The sequence below is a fragment of the Choloepus didactylus genome, chromosome 7 (assembly GCF_015220235.1).
Source record: "Choloepus didactylus isolate mChoDid1 chromosome 7, mChoDid1.pri, whole genome shotgun sequence".
Lineage (NCBI taxonomy): Eukaryota > Metazoa > Chordata > Mammalia > Pilosa > Megalonychidae > Choloepus > Choloepus didactylus.
In genome coordinates, this window is record NC_051313.1 from 44341577 (window position 1) to 44363041 (window position 21465).

Sequence of the window (21465 nt, forward strand, 5' to 3'; positions counted from 1 at the left end):
GGAAGTGGGATTTGGTGAGTTTGTACAGGCTGTGGTGAAATCCCAATACATCCCAAGGTGATATGGGCTTAGAGTAAAAGTGTATTTGCGGGGTCCCCCGAGGAAATGGGGAGAAATGTGGAAATGCCGGACCTCCACAACTGGCTTATTGCTGATTTTCTTGCAAACATGGAGGACTGCCAATTTGGTGGGCTGTTCCCTTGTTCTGGGGGCTTTCCCTTGCAAGGCTAGTTGCTGCAAAGGAGAGGCTAAACCTAGTTATAATTGTGCCTAAGAGTCTCCCCCTGACTGCCTCTTTGTTGCTCAGATGTGGCCTCCTCTCTCTCTAAGCCCACTCGGCAGGTGAACTCACTACCCTCCCCTCTACGTGGGACATGACTCCCAGGGATGTGAATCCCCCCAGCAATGCCGGAAATGATTCCTGGGGATGAGCCTGGACCCAGCACTGTCGGATTGAGAAAACCTTCTTGACCAAAAGGGGGAAGAGAGATGGAACAAAGTAAGGTTTCAGGGGCTGAGAGATTTCAAATGGAAATGAGAGGTCACTCTGGAAGGTATTCTTATGGGCTATATAGATATCATTGTTTAGTTTTTAGTGTGTTAGAATGGCTAGAGGGAAATATCTGAAGCTGTCGAAATGCCGCCTAGTGACCTTGATTCTTGAAGACGATTGTAGAACTATATAGCTTGCACAGTGTGACTGTGATTGTGAAAACCTTGTGGCTTGCACTCCCTTTACCCAGTGTATAGACAGATGGTGGAAAAATGGGGACAAAAATTAGATGAAGAATAGGTTGGGATGGAGAGGATGGAAAGATTTAGGTGTCCTTTTTTTGCTTTTATTTTTATTTTGGAGTAAGGAAAAGGTTCAAAATTGATTCTGGTGATGAACACACAACTGTATGATGGTGCAGTGAATAAGTGATTGTACTCTGTGGATCACTGTAAGGTGTGTGAATATATCTCAATAAAACTGTACTAAAAAAAGTAAATGGACAATGGGGGAGAGGAAGGGAATGGGATGTTTTGGATGTTCTCTTTTATGTTAATTTTTATTTTATGTTTTGGAGTAATGAAAATGTTCAAAGATTGTGGTGATGAATGCAACCATATGATAATACAATGAACAACTGAGTGTACACTTTGTATGACTGTATGTTATGTGCATATATCTCCATAAAACTGCATTAAAAAAAACTGTGGTACTGGTATAAGGACAGACATATAGAGAAAAGGAATAGAAATGAGAGCTCAGAAATAAACCCACACCTGGCTACTTTTGACAAGGATCACAAGTCTACTTGATGGGGAAAGAATAGTGTCTTCACCAAATGGTGCTAGGAAAATTGGATGCAAAAATATGACAACAGACCTCTATACTCATACCATACACAAAAATTAACTCAAAATGGATCAAAGACCTAAAGGTAGGAGTTAAAACTATAAAACTTCTAGAAGAAAACATACAGAAATATCTTTAGGACCTTGTATTATACAGTAGATTCTTAAACTTTACACCAAAAAACACAAAGAAAAAATTGATAAACTGGACTTCATCAAAATTAAAAACTTTTGTGCAACATGACATTACCAATAAAGAGAAAAGACCAACAACAGAATGGGATAAAATATTTGGAAACCATATATCTGATAAGGGTTTAATATCCAGAATATATAAAGAACGCTTACAACTCAATAACAAAAAGACAAACAATTCCATTTTTAAAATGTGCAAAAGAATTGAATAGACATTTCTCCAAAGAATATATACAAATAGCCAACTCAATATCATTAGCAATTAGGGAAATGCAAATCAAAACCACAATGAGTTACCATCTCACCCCCTAGAGTGGCTATTATTTAAAAAAATGGAAAATAATCAGTGCTGGTGAGGATATAGAGAAATAGGAACCCTCATACATTGTTGGTGAAAATGTAAAATGGTGCAGCCGCTGTGAAAAACAGTTTGGCAGTTCCTCAAAAAGTGAAATATAGAATTACCATATGACCTGACCATTCCACTCTTAGGTGTATACCCCAAAGAACTGAAAGCAGGAACTCAGACAGATATGCATATAACAGTGTTCACAGTATCACATTTACAATCGTCAAAAGGTAGAAGCAACCCAAATGTCCATCAACAGGTGAATGGATAAACAGAATGTGATATATACATACAACGGAATATTATTCTGTTGTAAAAAGGACTTGAAGACATCATGTTGAGTGAAATAAGGCAAATACAAAAAGACAAATATTTTATGATTCCACTTATATGAAATAACTAGAATATGCAAATTCATGGAGGCAGAAAATAGACTACAGGTTGCCAGGAGCAGGCTGGAGGGGGAATGGAGAATTAATGCATAATGAGTATAGGGTCTGTGGTTGGGGTGATAGAAAAGTTTTGGTAAGGAGACAATGACAATTTAATGCAATACATGATCCTGGACTGGAACTAATAATGGAGGAGAAAATGCCCCAAAAGATATTATTGAGACAATTGAAAAAAATCAAATATAGATTGTATACTCTGTATCAATATTAAATTTCTTAAACTTGGTAACTGTTCTTAATAAGGTTACATAAGTGAATATCCTTGTTGTTGGAAATATACATGGAAGTATTATTAAGTGTTCAAGGAGCAAGATGTCGGCAACCTACTCTCAAATGTTTAGAAAGTAGAGAGAGAGAGAGAGAGAGAGAGAGAGACAGAAAGATTAGATTGATTGATAGGTAAATAGGAAGGAAGGAAGGAAGGGGAGAAGGAGGGAGGAAGGAAGACCAAATGTGGCAAAATGTTAAAAGTTGGTAAATCTGTGTATGTAGGGTTTATGTATGTAGGGGGTATATTAGAGTTCTCTATATTGTTTTTGTATGATTTTTGCAACTGTCCTGTAAGTTGCAAATTATTTCAAAATAAATATTTTTTTAAAAGTTACACTCAATAGAATCTAAAAGGGGAATTTAGCCAGTGAGTAATTTCCCCAAATAAGAACTTGACAAGACAACTAATCTTATTGTATGAGTGTGTGCATGCAAGCGTGTGCATGTGTGTGTGTGCATGCACATGTAGAAAAGCCTAATCTAGAGTGAGCAGGCCCTGGAATAAGTTTCCTAATCATATCTTAGAAAGTTCTCCCCACAACAAAGACTTCTCTTACTACCAGCTCAGGGGACTGATGCACTCTTAGAAGCAAAATGAGTTTGTGTGCTTATTGTCAGTTGAATACTCTCAACCCATCAAGACTCTCCTAGGAGATCTATAAAAGAACTAATGACCTGGTCTCTATGCTGACCTACCAAGTTCAATGAGGCCAAACTGTGAATGGGTAAAGCTAACAACCAAGGCAGCTTCTATTATCCTAACGACAACAGAAAAGAACAGACAAAAGCAAACAAACCTGTATCCATTACCATGCAAGCCCATTGCAAAATTGTAAGCTATGACAGACCTGTAACTACCATCTATGGGGCAAAAATTAAACCTATTGCAAAAGTAAGCAACATCATTTCAGTACTGCTTAATATGCTTCAACATAACCCAAGCCTGAGTCATGAAACCTTTCCTACATTGTGAGATTAAAATATTATCGCAGACACCTGTTTCATTCTTTTCTAAGGCAAGTGCTTTTCCTCAAAATAACACCAGTACTTTGGGGGAAAAAAGAGATGTATAGATCCCTTTGATGTGCACAAATTAAAGGCAGCAGGAGATGATAGCAATTTCTTTTTCTTAGATCTCTTCATTTCTTCCCAATCTCTACATATGCAAGTACCCAAAGTTCAGATGGTTTATCTTCTCTTAACTATACTCATTCCCTTTGGGATTGCATCCTGCACATGCTTTAAATACCTTCTCTATGCTGATAACTCCTTAATTTATCTCTCCAGCCTCTCCCGTGAGCTCCAGTCTCACATATTCTATCAGCTTCCTGGCCTCTTGCTTGAATGTGGAGTTGGCATCTCATCAACTTTGTCCAAAACTGAGCTCCTGAATTTCATTCTCCCTCCCAATCTGCTCCTCCAAGTCTTCCTCATTCCAATAAATTCTGGGGTCCCAAATCCTGGATGCTTCTCAGCTCCTCATACCCCCTATACCATCTAAGCAAATCCTGTCAGTTCTACCTTCAAAATGTTTCCAGAAACTAATCATTTCTCATCACCCCCAGCACTACACTCTCCAAGCCACATCATCTCTTGCCTGGATTACTGCAAATGTGTTCTGTATTGGGCTGAATGGTTGCCCCTCAAAAGATCTGTCCATGCCATAATTTCCAGAACCAGTGCATATTACCTTATTTAGAAAAAGGGTCTTTGCAGATGTAACTAAGTGAAGAATCTTGAGATAAGGAGATCATCCTGGATTTTCTGGCAGGCCCTATATCCAATGACAAGTATCTTCCAAGAGACACACGGAGGAGAAGACAGATGCAAGAGGAGAAGGTCATTGTGACCAGAGACTCAAGTGCTGCAGCCACAAGTCAAGGAATGCCAGAAGCTGAAAGAGCCAGGAAGAAGTCTTCCCTAGAGACCCCAGAGGGAGCACAGCCCTGCCCGAGTTCAGATTTCTGGCCTCCAAAACTGTGATAGAATAAATGCCTGCTGTTTCAAGCCTCTGTTTTAGGCTACTAATACCACACAATGAGTTGGCTTAAACAACAAACATTTATTAGCTCACAGTTTGGAAGGGTAGAGAAGTCCAAAATCAAGGCATTGGCAAGGCCATGCTTTCTCTCCAAAATCTGTAGCGTTCTGATGTGGCTCGCCACAATCCTTGGGGTTTCTAGGCTTGCACCAATGCCTCCATCACAAGGCGCTGTCCTTGGTGTCCTCCTGTGGCCTTTTCTGACTTCTGGCTACAAGTAATATGGATTAAGGCCCACCCTGATTCAATATGGTCACACCTAAACAGAATCTCAGAAGATCCTATTCACAGATGAGTCCACATCTTAACTATCACACATCTTCAAAAAGTCCTATTTACAAATGGATTCACACCCACAGGAACGCAGATTAAAATTAAGAACATGTCTTTTGTTGGGGGACATGATTGCATCAGCCATAGCCATCAAGTCTGTGATAATCTGTTACAGCAGCCAGAGGAAACTAATACACCTCCTAACTGCTTTCTCTGCTTCCATCTTTGCCTCTTAACAGTCTAATTTTCTAAACAGCAGCCAGGATGATCCTTTTAAAGCACAAATTAGATCAAAATCCTCTAATGATTTCCCACATGACTTGGAGCAGATCCAGTCTTCCCCATGGCCTACAACGCCTGACATGATTGGGCCCTCCCGTCCTTCTGCCCACTCTACTCCAGCTACCTTGGCCTCCTACCTGCCCACCTCTCCACCATCACCGTCCTCCTGCCCACTCTACTCCAGCCACCTTGGCCTCCAAGCTGTTGCCCACACATGCCAAGCAAGGTTTTTACAAATGCTGTTCTTTCTGCATAAAACACTTCCCCTTTCTCTTCTCCTACAGAGGTGCACATCTGACTCCCTCACTGCCTTCAGGTCTCTGCTTAAAGGACACCAGAGACATTCACTGACCACCATGTCTAAAACAGCACCACCCATGGTCCCTCCCTATAATTTATGTTTCCTATAGCACTTATCACCAGCTAACACATTATATGTAATTGTATTATCTATCACTATTTTAAAGCCATAAAATTTGCATTGTCCTTGGCAGATAACTTTATATATCAAAAGGAGATATTCAAATTAACGTTATTCTCCACACAATAAATGCTGCCCTAATAAATATAACTTTGTATATTGACAAACCATCACTATAGTCTTTCCTTGCTATTATCTCTCTCATCTCAGAAGAGGGGGGTCATTATCCAAGAGAGGAGGTTACGGTGAGAAGAAATACACTGAGGGCTTCTGGAGTGCTGCTGGTGTTCTATTTCTTGACTTGGGTGGGGGCTATAGGAGGCTCACTTTACTGTTTGTTTAGCTGTACACTGACCTTTTGTGAACTTTTTTCTAGGTGTGCTATAGTTCAAAATTTTAAAGGTAAATAAATAAATGAACAGTCCTAAAAAGCGGCACTAACTCACACTGTATTCCACCTACAAAATCCTAGATAAACTGTGGTCTATCCTCTACTTGAACAATCTCTGTGATAGGAAACTCTCTACCTGACAAGGCTGCCCTTTTCCATTCTAACAACTCTCACCATTAGAAAGTTCTTTCCTAGGCCAAGTCAAAACCCACTTCTCTAATTTCTACTGTTCTCCCCACCCCCACTGGGAACTCCTATGAAATGATAGATAGCAAGTCTAATTCTCTTCCATAGGACCACCTTCCAACGATTCAACAATGGCTGTTACCCCAAGCTCAAGTCTCAGCAGTCACACTTACTATTAAGTTGCCTAGAAATTTTTACTTCCTGATCTCTGAGGACCAAAAATCAGACTCTGTGGTCTCTAGTTTCCTTAAATCCTATATCCTGTCCAATCACTTTCCCAAGGTGAGAAGAATAGCAAACTAAGACTTAGAGTAGTTAATAGGATTCAAAAGATATAATTTGAGTGCCTTTTCACTCACTACAGAGGTATCACTTTACTTGAACAAACGGTAAACTTTTTTGATTGCATATCCAATTACTAAAAAATTTTGAGCATACTCTAAATATATATTTATAAACTATATACATTACCATGGAACTAATGTACCATGCACATTAGAAAACATATAAAAGATAAAATTTTTAAAGGAGGAGATTTTAAACAAAGTATAACGAAGACTTAATGTTTTCTTCCTGCATCTCAGTGGATATCTTTCATGTGTCCTCAGGTATTGCAGTCTGCATTTGCTATCCTAATTTCTCCCCTATTTGCAATATCCCCATTTCCTTCGAAACACTCTTGCAGTTTCCTGTGATTTATGAAACCAGTATCCTCAGAGCTTTGGACATTGTGTGAGGACGCTAAAGGATGTACCATGTGTGCTGGCCTCCATCCTACCTGAACTCTCAAGGACCCAGACTTTGAATTACCTCCTTAGCATCCAGACCACGAAGGTATGATCTGTTACTCAGTTTTGAATGATTCAGGTTCATTTGTGATAAGGAAGTCCTACATTAAAAATGCAGTTTTTTCATACTTCCTCCAATAAACTTATTGTTTATAAAAGAGGTGAATCATAGTAACATGAACAAAAGAATTGGAATTTTATGTGCCTTATAAAAAATACCTTTTAGCCAATAATTACTCAACAAGACAACAAATTAGAGACTGGTATCTTAAGACCCCCTTCTAGTACTATGCTCACAAAAAAAGCTTCATTAAAATTGTATTTGGAAAAAAAACACTCACGTGCCCCAATGCACTTTAATGGAACAAGTCTTCTGCAGGACACCAAATCCCTGAATTTCTTCAGTATCATCAAAGTAGGAATTTAAGAGTCCTAAGCCTTCTCGTTCGGTAAATAAGTCAATTTGACTAATTCTGTAATCCTGAAAAATACATATATACATTTATAATAATAATTATACCATGTCCTTTACTCTACAGTAAGCTCATAATTCTTTATTTGCAGCTAGTTAAAATAAGCTTTAAATACACATACATTTCACAGAGCACTTGCCATTTTATCCCTTTCCTGTTTTCACCCATGATTTAATAATATGCCACTGTGGGGTAGACACACTGCTTTAGTCATACATGACAGTATTATATTCAAGCAAAGAGTACCGAAAATATCTTATTAGAGTGTTGGAACATATTTGTTTCCTCATCCTCACTGAAAAAGCTACTTGGCTTTTCTTGGTCCTAGGAGTTTTGGTTCCTCTGCTCTGTGGCAACCATCCGAGTCCAGAGGTGCTAGGCTATAGAATGGGTACTCTTGGAGTCTTCCTCAGCTGTTATTTTGTGCCCACAAGCCACCTCTCCTTGACGGTGACTAAGCCGCCATGACAACAGTTTGATCTAAGTGGTAAAGACAAACGCACACAATTATGGTGATTTCAAATCTCTGCACAGTGGTAACTGATCTGTGCCCTGCACGTCCGTAGACCATTAAACGGTCTTCAAAAGGGCTCTCCTGGATGAGTGCCTAAGCATTAACTGAATATTTATTGAACCTCTGTTCGGTGTGTTCCTGAGCTAGGTGAATGGCAGCCCAGAAGAAATGTTGATGTTTGGGTCAGTTCAGGGGAGGCTCTTTCAAACACTACCAAAGGAATAACACTAATGAATTTATGGTGGGCTTTATGTTCATGTTTCAAGAAGTCATGCACACCATCTTTAAAAATAAATAATTCATGATTTATCACGAGTCACAGAAGTGTTCTTATACTTTAATATGACACTGTTCAGAACTTATCCCAAGGAAATAAAAAAAATTATGAATTATCAAATGCACAAAAGTGTTCATGCAGCATTATTGGAAATAGTAAAATATTCTTTTAAAGTAGTAAAAGATTAGAAACCATCTAAAGTTCCACCAAAAGAAGAAAGGTAAATGATGGCATATCAATTCAATGGAATATCATGCTTGGTTAAACCTCAAACCATTTGAGAACATGAAAATTATTGAGTCTATCACTGTCAGGAGAAAAAGGAGATCCCTTTAACAGCATGCTTCTTTCCCCATATTTACCTTCCTGGACATGCCTAAATCCCCAACCCACAAATTCTGGTGCTTCCCTCAGTTGCAAATCACTGAGAAACATCACCAATGGGAGTATGATCTTCAGGAAAACAGCATGGAGAGAAAAAAAGGATACAGAATCATGATGTTAAGTGAAAAAAGTAGAGCAACATTGTACCTATACTAAGATTACAAGCACAGAAAAGCAGGTAAGAAAATGACCAAGAGAGGGTAGAGAATTCAGAAAAATGAAGAGAGCAGATACTTCACGGTGGTAGGATTCAGGTGATATTTTTAAACATTCCTTTATTGGCAATATTATTTGAGCTATAAATGAAAACTGCAAGGAAATTATTCCACTAACTATGACATTTTGAAATTGGGTTCCCATATGTTATTTAAGGCTTATCACATTATGTGCTTAAAACTTTTAAAAGATAAATCATTTAGAATATCAGTTATCATCTAAGTCAATAGAAACGATGACCTAGGAAGTCGGTAACATTTTCCACTACCAAAAACTATTACTCATTCTTACTCATTCTTATTTTAGAACCCTCCTATTTCCCCCCGTACACCCCATCCCCCATGTCTATTACACAAGATTGGAATTTCAATTTTCCACTTGGAAGACACCATCAAATTACATTTTTAGAAGGTAAAGAATCATCAAACTCCTAAAAGCCATGAAGGAAGATTCTGTTACACCTTCCTCATCAATAAAAGCAACCAAGAAATTTTACCCAATCCATAAAATGGCCTCAAATATCAATTTGTTTAAAAACCCACATGAAATCTCAGAGCTGAACTATAAACTGAATTATTTTGGGATTGTTTTTTTTCCTAAGAAGAATACCTTTAAGTCACTCAAAGTAGCCTGAACTCATGCAGCAAACAGAAAACTAAGCAAAAGAAAAGTCTGTTTATATAGAGCGTATCAAAAAACCAAGTGACTTAGGTCGTATATATGTTACTAGAATAAAAATTAAAAGAAAAAACATAGGAATGTACAACACAATAAACCCTGTAGTAAATGATGGACTATAGTTAACAGTACAATTAAAATGTTCTCTCATGAATTATAACAAATGGAGCTCACTAAAACAAGGTGTTAATAATAGGGTAGAATATGATAACTCTGTATTTTACATATTTTATAACCTCTCTCTCTCAAACAAAAAACATTATTAAAAAGAAAAAACAAGTGATTTATTATAATGTGATATATTCAGGAGATGGGGATGGGAGGCCCAGGAGTGAAAGATAGGGAGATGTTTATTATTAGTTTACCTTTAGGGTTTTATTATGAAAAAAATTCTATTCAGAATGTTTCTTTTCTCATCTATTTAAAATATACAAATACTTAACTTAGAAAAAGTATCCATAAGCACCAATCAAGTACTTTTTCCAATCACTCATTTCATAAAATGAACATTTCCCTTAAGGTAAGAATATCCCCTGCCATTCAATAAATATTTGCTGAATGAATAAATGAAATCCAAGTTTGCCATAACCTACCTGAACCACATGTCTGATTGAACCAATCACCACGGGCTTAGGAGACTCTGCTTCATCGTTTCTTTCCACAACATCTTCTATTCCCCAGAGCCCAGAAAGTTCCAAATCTCCTTCTTCTAAGGCGATGGAGCACCCTTCAAAATTTGGTTTCTCATACAAAATCCAGCTAAGGATAAAACACAGCAAAACTGTTAGCCAGCCCCACGAGAGAGGGTTTTGGTTCCCCAACTGTTCTGGCTAACAAACCATATATATACATCATAATACACCACATATACAGCATGAGAAAGGACCAATTTTCTAGTAATTAATACAATATAAACTCGCCCTAAAACCAAACCTTCACAGGGCATAATTAAGCCTCTGATAATTCAAGCACAATATTAGGATCTTAGAGAATTTTCGGTCATCAGTATGAATGCTATAGAGCTACTAATGTTCTATGGAATTGCCAATTATTGAGATGTGTGAATGGGTAATACATCAAATAAATGGACTTTTACTGTAGTGTTTTTTCTCCTTTATTGGAAGACATTTCTTTTAGAGGGTTTTTATTTTAACTTGCCATATCCACTGAGCCATATCAATGGATATATTAATACAAATGACTATATGTATGTTAGTGGAACATATTCTTCCCAACAATATCCAAACACTAAAGAAAAACTTCATGTCAACATACCAAAGCAAAAGAAAAGCTGCTTTAATAAAAACAAAATCGTTATTAAAAATGTTTTAGTGCAATTTACAAAGTCTGCAAATCTAAGAACGAAAAGCTAATGCCATTTTTTCTAAATAACTGTTGAACATATAGGAAAACGTATTAAAATATCTAAACACCTAATAAAAAAGATGCTGCATATTTAATTAATAGAAACCAAAGAAAGGCTTACTATTCTTGTAAAACATAAATGTTTAGAGCTTTACCCTTTTCATTTCAAAGAAGTTTATAAGTAAAATTTATAAACCAAAAGCATGTTACAAACCCTGGCATATCATTAGTCCAAAACAATGCTATGCAGGGACATGTGGGGAAAAGGAGCTTGTTCTTTCATTTCTTCTGATTTTTCTACAATAAACATGATTAAAAACTATCCTTTTAAATATAAATTACTTTTAATACTATGAGGAGTAGTTTCTGCTCTTCACATTGCAAAATGAATAACTTTAAATAAGTACTGAGGACCAAAAAGGTAATCAGATATGTAAAACACAAACCCTGCTTGTCTGGAAAAACTCAAAATGCCATTCTTACCATCCTCTAACAACTTTTATGAGTATCACTGGAGAGAGGTTCCAAGAACTGCAATCCTCAGTGTCACTGAAAACATCAATGCAATCCTCGGATACATCAGGTTCCCTATATATCACAACCTACAAGAAAATGAGTGTGGTATCACACTTTGTTGTGTTTTATCAGACCAAAATAAATACAGACTAGACGTAGAAAATAATCTTACCTTTCCAGGCCGGGGATTGATTTTATTGTGGACAGTTCCTCTAAATGTCTGTAATCAGATGAACAAAACCACAACAAACAATTACAACTGTGCGTAACAGTCCTCTTTTCTCCTCCCAGGATCCTTTTGAGTAAGATTAGGTTTGCTTCACAAATTATCATTTGAAGCATGTTTATCCTGATCTATGCCAAGATTGTGTTAAAACTCCCTTTGGTTTTATACTATTAAATGAAGCGCTCTCTTTTTTCCCTCTAACTGAACTTGCCATTTCCATTTCCCCTCAACTACTGGCTAGGATATTTCCACCAATACTAGAAAATTCAGGACAAGAAAACTCAGGGCCCCATGTTTTATGTCAGTTCACAAAATAAGAATCCAGTTAACATTATAATTCAAATGATCACAGTATGATCTCAGTCTAATCTGAAATAGAGAAATTATAATGTATTAATCACCTATCTAGAATGAGCTAAATCTATTCTGCGTGTTCATATATACACTCTATCTATAAATATTTTTTTTCATAGTAAGATCTACCATCACAAAACTACTAATCTAAACAAAAGCATTTCTGGTATATTTCAGAATGTACACTGCACAGAGTAAACTTATTCCATCCTTTTTTGATGGTTAAAATACATTTTTCTATGCCTCAAACTAGTCATTTTCAAGAGCTTCTGCCAAGACCGTAAAACCTGCAATGCATATAATAAAAACACTAATTACACATGTAAAAATATTGCAAAACATGGACTGCTTTCAATGCTGACCAGGACGCCAGTTCTAGGCACTGCCTTTGATCTGAAGGTGCTTGACACATCACACCAAAGTAGAATATGCCCGAGAGTCCATAAGAAGGCCTCCTAGCATTATTAGGGATTAAAATGGCACATATTTAGTTATATATATGAACATATTAGAGGTAGCTAAGCTGAACAGAAAGTCTGAAATATGAAACAAAATTCAGGAAAGGCATTCAAGTTAGACTACTACTACCATCAGCAAGACCCAGGACCTAAAGAAAAACAAAAATTAAGAAAAAAAATCAGCCTTTAGGCTGCATAAAAAGGCCTAAAAACACTTTGTTTCTCCCTTTTATCCCACTTGGCTTGGTTTTCAAGGGAATTCATAGGGAAACTCTCTATATTTTGTTGTCAGACTCAGTCAAGGGGTTTGTAAAATAAGAGAAGCAGTTATCTAAGAATGATTAAAAAGAGAGAACATGGAATGTGAAGTGGACCTGTGGAAATGCTGTGCTGAGAGAAATACTTAAGAACCTCATGACTTTTGAGTGCTGATTCAATTTTGTTACAGTAGAGGTTCTTACACCCCCAGGGGTTTCCCAAGTTCCTTTCAAGGAGTCCGTGAGTTCAAATTATTTTCAAAATAGTGACAGGTTATTTGCCTTTTTCACAGTCTTCTCTCACCAGTGTACAGTAGTTTCCCAGAGGCTCCACGAAATGTGCTGACATCACTGATGATGGCTAATGGGATGGAGGCTTGTATATTCTTGAGTTTTAAAATTTTTTCAGTGTTAACTTTAATATAGTAAATAGCAATAGGCATAAACCATATAAACAAGAACTCTTGGAGTCCTCAATAATTTTTAAGAGTATAACAGAGACCAAAATGTTTGCGACCCACTGGCTGACAACATCAAGTGAAAAAGGGGATCTGAGCCTCTGCTGGAAACCCAACTAAACATTTTGAAAGAGGTTGCAAAATTATGTTCTATAATAGGCTTGTAGCAAAAACCAAAAAACAATCAAAACATTGCTGCGCCTTGTCACATAGCGAGGGCACAGGACGTTTTCTGCTTGATAAATTGTGTTGGATCATGGTCTACACTTGCCAGACAGCCTGTTCACAGGTGGACCACACCCAAGTTTCTGGGCTAGCAGGGCCGACCTCAAAATTTATATTCTTTTCTCTATCACTGTCCTCCCCACCTTGTTTACAAAAAGGCACAAATTCACATCAAAAACTGAATTTTAAGAAAACCACCTATGGCATTCAGATAAAACATGAAGAAATCTTCGCAAGTGTTCCTTAAAATCATATTTTGCTACGAAATAAGCCAGATACAAAAGGACAGATATTTTATGATTCCACTACATGAAGAGACAGAAAATTAAGTACAGGTTACCAGGGGCTGGGGTGGGGGGGGGGTGGTAAGGGGTGTGGAGGTGATTGGGGAATGAATGAATGAATGAATGAATGAATGAATAATGGGTGCAGGGTCTCTGTCTGGAGTCATGGAAAAGTTTCAGTAATGGATGGTGGTGGTGATAGTGCCACAACACTGTGAATGGAATTAATGCCACTAAATTGTATTCCTGGCACTGGCTGAGATAAGAAAGTTTATGTTGTATGATGTTACCACAACTGAAAAAGAGAGACACTAAAGAGACAGTGACAATTAAATGCAGTACATGAACTTGGACTGAACCTAATAATGGAGAAAATGCCCAAAAGGACATTACTGTAACAATGGAAAAAATTGGAATATAGACTGTGTGCTTCATATCAATGTCACATTTCTTGATCTTAATAATTGTGCTTAATGTAGTTACATAAGTAAATATCTTTGTTCTTAGAAAATATACATAGAAGTATTAAATGGTAAAGGAGCATGATGAATGCAACCTAAACTTAAATGTTTAAAAATAGATGATAGATTAAATAGACAGACAGAAAGAAATAACAACAGTGGCAAAATGTTAAAAGGTGGAAAATCTAGGTATCTGGGAGACAGCATATTGGAATTCTCTGTATTATTTGTATATTATGTTTGCAATGTCCCTATAAGTTTGAAATTATTTCAAAATAAAAAGTTTTAAGACATATTTTGCTGTCATCTCCATTACAATCTTAGAAAAAAGATCCAATGTAAACCAAAATCCATGTTCCCCATAGTTTTGCAGGCAAAGTATATCCCTGATGAAAATTAATTCTGAACAAAGAGAAAATATTTTCACAATTGCATGGGATAAACACATTGCTACTTATGGGAATTAACAGAGAATATTATAGTGCAAAGGAAAGAGGACAGAGGAAGATGCTTCACAAATCTTCAAAATTCTGAACCCACAACTAGTATAATATTGAGTGCCTCTATGTAGAATTAGGTAAGTTAAAGCATCTTGTCTGTCACTGAACTCTCAAAGCACCTATCTACACTTTTCATAATACAATGCATAACTTTCACAAGTGCTTTAAAACATATGTAGCTTATTTTTCCTGCTAGACTATGAACGCCTTGCGAACAGAATCTTGGTACCTTTATTTTTGAACCTTAACAGTCATTTGTACATAGGTTTTCAAATATGTGATGAATGAATAAAAGATGCACAAACATGAGCATAATCATTTGGAAAATAATATAAATGAATTGCTCGTCCTCCCTCTCTCCTCCCATTTTATAAAAACCCCAAATCAATCATAATGTTGCTACTTACCAGTGTGTCTGATAATGACAGCCCAGAAAAAGAAACATTTGGGTCAAACCGGCTGGATTTGAAAAGTCCCATGAAGTCCATGTCACCATTTCCATGGTTTGGCAAGCTTGGTTTAAGAACACTTTCAATGTGATTACTCTTTTCCATATCATCGTTGTTCTTAAGTTTTGAAAATTCAGAAAATGTAGTTTCTGGTAAGTGAAGATTGCTTCGTGAATCCAGATCTTTTTCGGTTTCCTCTTTTTGCAGGTGCTTTTCCATGGAGCTTGGACTTTTTAAACCTGAATGTGATGCACTGGACGAGTCGAAATTGAAGACCTTTAATGAGTTGCTGGGTGGAAGATTCGGCTGGTCTTTGTCCGAGCCGCAGGGTGGGGCACCCCCAATCTTGGGCTGTAACACTGAAGACCGAGAAAGGGAAGTGTTCTGAGAAGTGCTGAAAGATGTGGTCATGGTATTGACTGATGTCACAGAGGGGGAAAAGATTTTGTCCTGTGGCAAATTAGAAGATAACATGCTTGAGAAAAGTGCACTTTTTTCTAGCCTAGATCTCTTAACTCCACTGTTTGTTATGTCCTTGTTTTCTTTACCATTTATTTCTGGAGTCACCACAGGTTGGTTTTTACCATTAGTGTTCAAGGACTTCAAGAGGATACTCTCTTCTGCTGATGCACGTTTGGGCCTCAGTTTGGATTTTGTGTCGAGGTTCTGCATCAAATGTAAAGCTGATGACATCTCTGGTTGTCTTTCCTTTAACTTCCCCAAACCAAAAGTAAACATGCTGGGGTCTAACACTTTCTCTAAATTGTCTTCATGAATGGGAGGCATGGCAAAGTGAGGGGCAGAAGAGTTTGGCATCCTGGACTTCTTTTTCTTCTGGGGCACACAAATTGAGCTTTCCATCCTTTTTATAATTTCAGTGAATTTTTCCATGTCAGAAGAAGAATCAAACACACTATCATCACTACCGGCAGAAATGCTCAAAAGGCTGACAGGGCTGTCCTGGCCGTTTGTGACACTGTGATCTGGCCTTTGTGGAGTTTCCAAGTGATTTCTGCTGCAAGGAGAGTTGGTGGAGCTGGATTCAGCCACATGGGGTGTTTCACCGCCCTGACGTTGGGCCTGGACAGGCAATGTTTTCTCTGATTCTGGTGGCCTGACTTGCAGGCCCGAATTTGCCACATGTTCCTCTTTGTGATGACTGTGTTTGGATGGTGTGCTCTTATTGCCCAGCTCTTCCTCTTTCTGGGGAGCACAACTTGCAACAGAAACCACTTCAAGTTCATTATTGTGACAGCTTGGCAACTGCACTTCTCTAACTTCAGGGCTATCTGAGAGGATCTGGGAGCTTAAATCCTGCGTGGTGCTCTCCATGGGGAGCATGAAGGATCTGACCTGGACAAGGACCTTGGATGGACACTCATTTCCCACAGCTTCTGGGCTGTGCTCTGTGGTCAAAGGAGGATCTACTTCTCCTCCTTCTCCTCCATCAAGTTCCTCATTATTCTGATGAGACTCCGGCAACTTACATCCATTATGGTTTTCTGACACTCTTAAATCAGCGCTTGGGAAACTGCTTATGGGAACTTGAGCACATGTGTCTTTGTGAACATCCAGAGGAACGGGTGCAGTCAGTGAAAGAGAAGTCCCATTAGGTGTCTCAGCTGGGGGCTGTGAGTCAGAGAATTTATCCTGTTGCTTTGGGGTGGCTATTGGTGGTGAATCTTTGGTATCAAGAATGACAGGAAGGTCTTGTGCCGTATCAGCCATATTTTCAAGAACAAGTCTTTGGCTGTCAGCAGCCTTCAAGTCATCCTGTCCCACGAGCTTGTGGTCCTCCCCAGGAATCAGAGCAGTAACCCCTGGATCAGAGGGGCAGCCAGCATCTGTTTGCACATCTAAGGTATCACCTTGGGTAAGCTGAGAACCGAGAGCTTGATCCTCAGTAGAATCTTCTTCCTTTCCTCTTACACCGGGACTCCTGGTTGCTGGGAGAATATCCTCTTCAGGGAGAGTAACTTTGGTTTCTGCAGATGTTTCCTTCACCAGGGCACCGTCCTGGTGACTGTTTGGCATTACTTTCTTTTCGGGTTGCTCCATTTCCTTGGCTTTTTTGGCTAAATTCAGTTTTGCCTGCCCAACAAATGTTTTATTGGAAGCAGAAATGTTCCTTGTGCCTCGAGTTTCTGTGTGTCTTGGGCTACTGTTTGCCCGTTTGTTTTCAAATAAGGAGATTTTAGTGGCAGTATTTCCTTTATGAACTGGGTGGCTAAAGGGATTATGCTCATTTCCCAAACTGTCAAGATTCTTAGGGGGTTTAAAATTTAGCTCCACATGTTTCGGCTTGGCCGGGCTGCAAGAAGAAAGCAATAAGATACAGTTATAGATATAGCTTTAAAAAGTGAGCACACAAACCAATTTATTTACAAAACTATGAAAAGCCAACATTTTTCTTGTATGTAACATTTTTTTTAGAAACTATTTTTTAAATGCTAAACACTCTATCAACTATTTTTATTGGATCTTTTGCTTTTGCATGATAAGAAATTCTAGAGGGGGTTTAATTCACTCAACAAATTTACTGATTACCTAATATGTATGCACACTGGTTGGCATTAAAGTTGAAGATAATATCATGAGGACTGAAGGATGTTAGAACAAATTAAAATATTTAATGCACTCTCATACTGTAAATACACAAATGATTTCCCCAAATATCAATTATGTAATTTTTTATTTTACCCTAAAATTTTTTTACATTTTCTCAAAAGGCTAGATTATGAAAACTATTTTTCTATTATTAACCTCTGGATTTTTTATTCCCCCATCCTTCCTCCACAAAATTTTTCTGATTATATAAACATGTTCACTACAGAAAATTTGGAAAATATAAAAAAGAAAAATCACTCATAATCCTACCACCCAGAGAATATCCTTGTTAACATTTTAATACATTTCCAGTCTTTTAATATGTGTAGTTACATGTTTTAAAAGAACTGGGATTATTCTGTTCATAGAACTTGGTAACTTGTTTTTTTAAAGGAAAAAAAGATTTCTTAATATTATATTTAACATCTTTCAGGCTACTAAAAAGTTTGTTTGAAAAGTTTTCTTAATGTCTGCAAAAAAGTCTATCATATGGAAAAAAAAAAAAGCCATCATATGGATGTACCGTAATTTATTTATCAGTTACTAAACTGTTCATGTTATCACCATTCCTTGGGCAAAGAGAAACTCCCCTCCCTCTGGTATGTTTCTAGAGTATGATTACCCCCAAATAGAAATACCAAGTCTTTGAATAGACACAGTGATTTCTGAGAAACAAACTGTTTTTTATATAGCATTAGCTAGCTCTGGTCCTGGATCTCACACTAATTTATCTGCATGAATTTGGTCAAGTTGCTTTACCTCTTTGGACTTCACTTTCTCTATTGGTTAAAACCAGATGATTTAGAATAGAGATTTTTTTTTTTTTTAAACCAAGTTATGCTTGCAAGAACCTTTGAGTTCTCTTCAAGGACTATGATTGAAGGTGACAGAGACGAGGGTAGGGGCTATTGGTTGGCCACCCTACATTGAACCAGAATCACTCTCACTTGTCTGTTTTATTTATCACCTTTATATAAGCTTTCCTGGAAGAAAGAGTTCAAAAGCTAAAAACAAAACAAAACAAAAAAAGCCTAGTGGTTTAGAAAAGGAGACGGTTGTAAGCAAGAGAGATAAATAATCAGTAACTTTCACTGATTGCCAAGCACTGTGAGAAATGTTTTATATGGCTTAAGATAAGGAACTGAGGCTTAGGGAAGGTAAGTAACTTGCCTGATATCACACAGTTAGTAACAATAGGGCCATGATTTGAAGGCAGATGCTCTTGTTTCAGATGCCATGAACATCTAGAACCACTAGATTAGTCTGTTTCCCCAGATGGGGGTGTGAAGCCTGAATGCCCTCCTCTGTTTCTTTCCAGCTTTATGACTCTAGGACTCACTGATGTAACATGAGATCCATAACATAAAGGAATCAAGCTTTAGGCCACCTCAGTAATGAAAACACAAAGGTGGAGAAGCTCTGAAATCCCATGCTGCCTCCAGCAAGGACTCATGGCCTGGAGAATACATTGGCCTTCAAGAAGTCTGGGCCTGAGGAGCATCATGCCGCATGCAGGGACAGGTGGTACGACTTTGGGTGAGACATCTCATTCCTCTGAATAAAATGAGGAGACTGGGCTAGATATCATCAAGGCTTCTACAGCGTCAGCACTGAGAATTTACATTTTTAAAAAATTTTATTGAAATATTAAATTTGATATGTCCTCATAAATATCTCCCAGACATTGCTTCTCCCAAAATCTCCATAAACTACCTAGGTTCCCTCACTGTGGGTCCGTATCTTAAATTTACAGGCAAAACCAGTTTATAAGCATTTCTTAAAGATTGCATTCTAAAACCGGTGAGATGATTAGAAACCGGGAGCTTATAAATGTTAATGAAGGGTGTCCATATACCAAGGAATATATATTTTAAAAAATTCTAACCAATCAGCTCAAGGAACAGCACTCAAGTCAAACATCAAAGTGTACCTTATGATGTAGATGGAAAACGTTACAGGTTAGTGTATATCAAACAAGCTAGCTTAAGGACAGGAAACACACATCTGCACATTAAAGATTTAGACCAAAATGAAAATACATTTTACAACTACGCTTTCTGTGTTATTAAGTTCTGCTACGAAGAGTCACTTCAATTAACCTAGTTCAGACTGAATAAAAGGAAGGCTCCTATAATTCATGATGTAATGCTTTCATTTATAAGGTAAGAGGGGAAAATAATCTGGAGTCTAAAAAGCCATGGTTAAAATGTGAGAGGAAAATTCTCCATATTCTAAAGATGTCATTTTAAGAATTTCAACATTCAACAATGGTAGAGACCTGAAGAATTATTTTTTCTAGCAGTCAACATTAAAAAACATGTTGCTTCATATTATTTTTCAGGGAGTATAAAATAGTTTTTCTAACACTTCAGTCTCAAGTTGTTTTTAGAAATAATTTAACAATCTTACTTGATACACAGTCATAGCAAGAATTAAAGGGTCTGTAAAACCCCATAAGTCAAACAGAAATGAATCAAAGGACTAGAAAGAATTACTAATTTTCCATTTCAATAGTTTGAGAACTCACCATGTACAAGGCACTGAGTGAAAACAAAATTAAATTAACTCAGTGTCCGGTAAAGAAAAATTTTAGGTAGAAAATAATCAGTACTGAGAAAAAGATATTGGGTTTAGTTCTATTACAGGAAATAGCACATGAGGAATAGTTTCATTCTAAGACCCTTTTCTGCTGTTTACCCTCGTCCTTAACAGTGTAACATTTCTGGTTTTTCCACTGGGTGTTCGATTGGAAGACAGGTGAGGTGTGCTTAATCAAGAACACAGCAACATTTTTCTAAGGCTCACACTTAGGAGGTTTGAACGTTCAGTCACACAGATCTTCTACAAATAATGGGCATCATTCATTCCAGTTATATCTCCAACACTGCTGTTACAGAATAAATAGCTGATTATATCAAAGGTCTCCAGGTTGGCAGTTGAAGAGGTAGCTCGTTACTCATTAAGTACAATTTCCTTTCAAGTGTTCACTAAACAGATCTCTTGGGTCTAAAGCTTACTTAACCAAGAGTTTAAACAATAAGAATGAAACCATTCAGTTCAAGAATGATAATGTTGTGAAAATGCCAGTTGCCTTAATAAATGTCTGACTTGGAAAAACATAAGCAGTTAAATATCCATTTTTCACATGTGCTAACTGGGGGGCGGGGAATGGGAGTGTGGAGCCAGGGAGGCTTGTAACAGTTTTATAGAGTGCCGTCCCTATCCTGTTCCCCTACACAAATCACATTTACCAAGGCACAAGTTCCACCTCCCCCAAGAAACCCACAGTGATCTCCCTTGCACTTGCCCAGTCTTTAGAGATGGTAACACCCATTTGGCAGTTTAATCAGGTATCACCTCATATTATTTGATTTGTCTGCATGTCAGTGTGCCAGATGGTACCATAATCTTTCAAGGGTGATGAACTGAATCATGATTTGTTTGTTTAAATTTCCATAGTACCCGCACAATACCAAACATAGAAGATAGTCAACAATTATTTGTAAAATCAATAAACTGAACAGCAAGTAGTCAGAGTCTGTTGTTGGGCTTGATCCTTCTAACGTGTCCTTTCATTTAGAAAATACTCATCCAATGAGAACACCACCTATCTTTCTTCATTTCAATAACTGGAAGTTATTTTTCAAAGACAAAACTATCACCAGACTCCCTAACATTATAAAGGGAAAGAAGCAACCAAGATTCTTGTATTTGACTATTTTTTTTTTTTTAACTTTAAGCCAGTAAGGCACTAAGTTCCATAAAAGGTTCTGT

General features: G+C 37.5%; 1 protein-coding gene across 1 annotated transcript in view; it reads right to left on the reverse strand.

Annotated features, from left to right (window-relative positions):
* The window catches only part of CRYBG1 (crystallin beta-gamma domain containing 1), a 236533-nt gene that overhangs the window by 32015 nt on the left and 183053 nt on the right, over window positions 1–21465 (reverse strand). The window contains exons 4-8 of the mRNA XM_037842265.1: window positions 15043–17395; window positions 11585–11632; window positions 11380–11498; window positions 10125–10290; window positions 7331–7470 (exon numbers count right to left, since the gene is read on the reverse strand). Of these exons, the coding sequence (XP_037698193.1) occupies window positions 7331–7470; window positions 10125–10290; window positions 11380–11498; window positions 11585–11632; window positions 15043–17395 (2826 nt within the window). The remainder of the gene's footprint in view (window positions 1–7330; window positions 7471–10124; window positions 10291–11379; window positions 11499–11584; window positions 11633–15042; window positions 17396–21465) is intronic.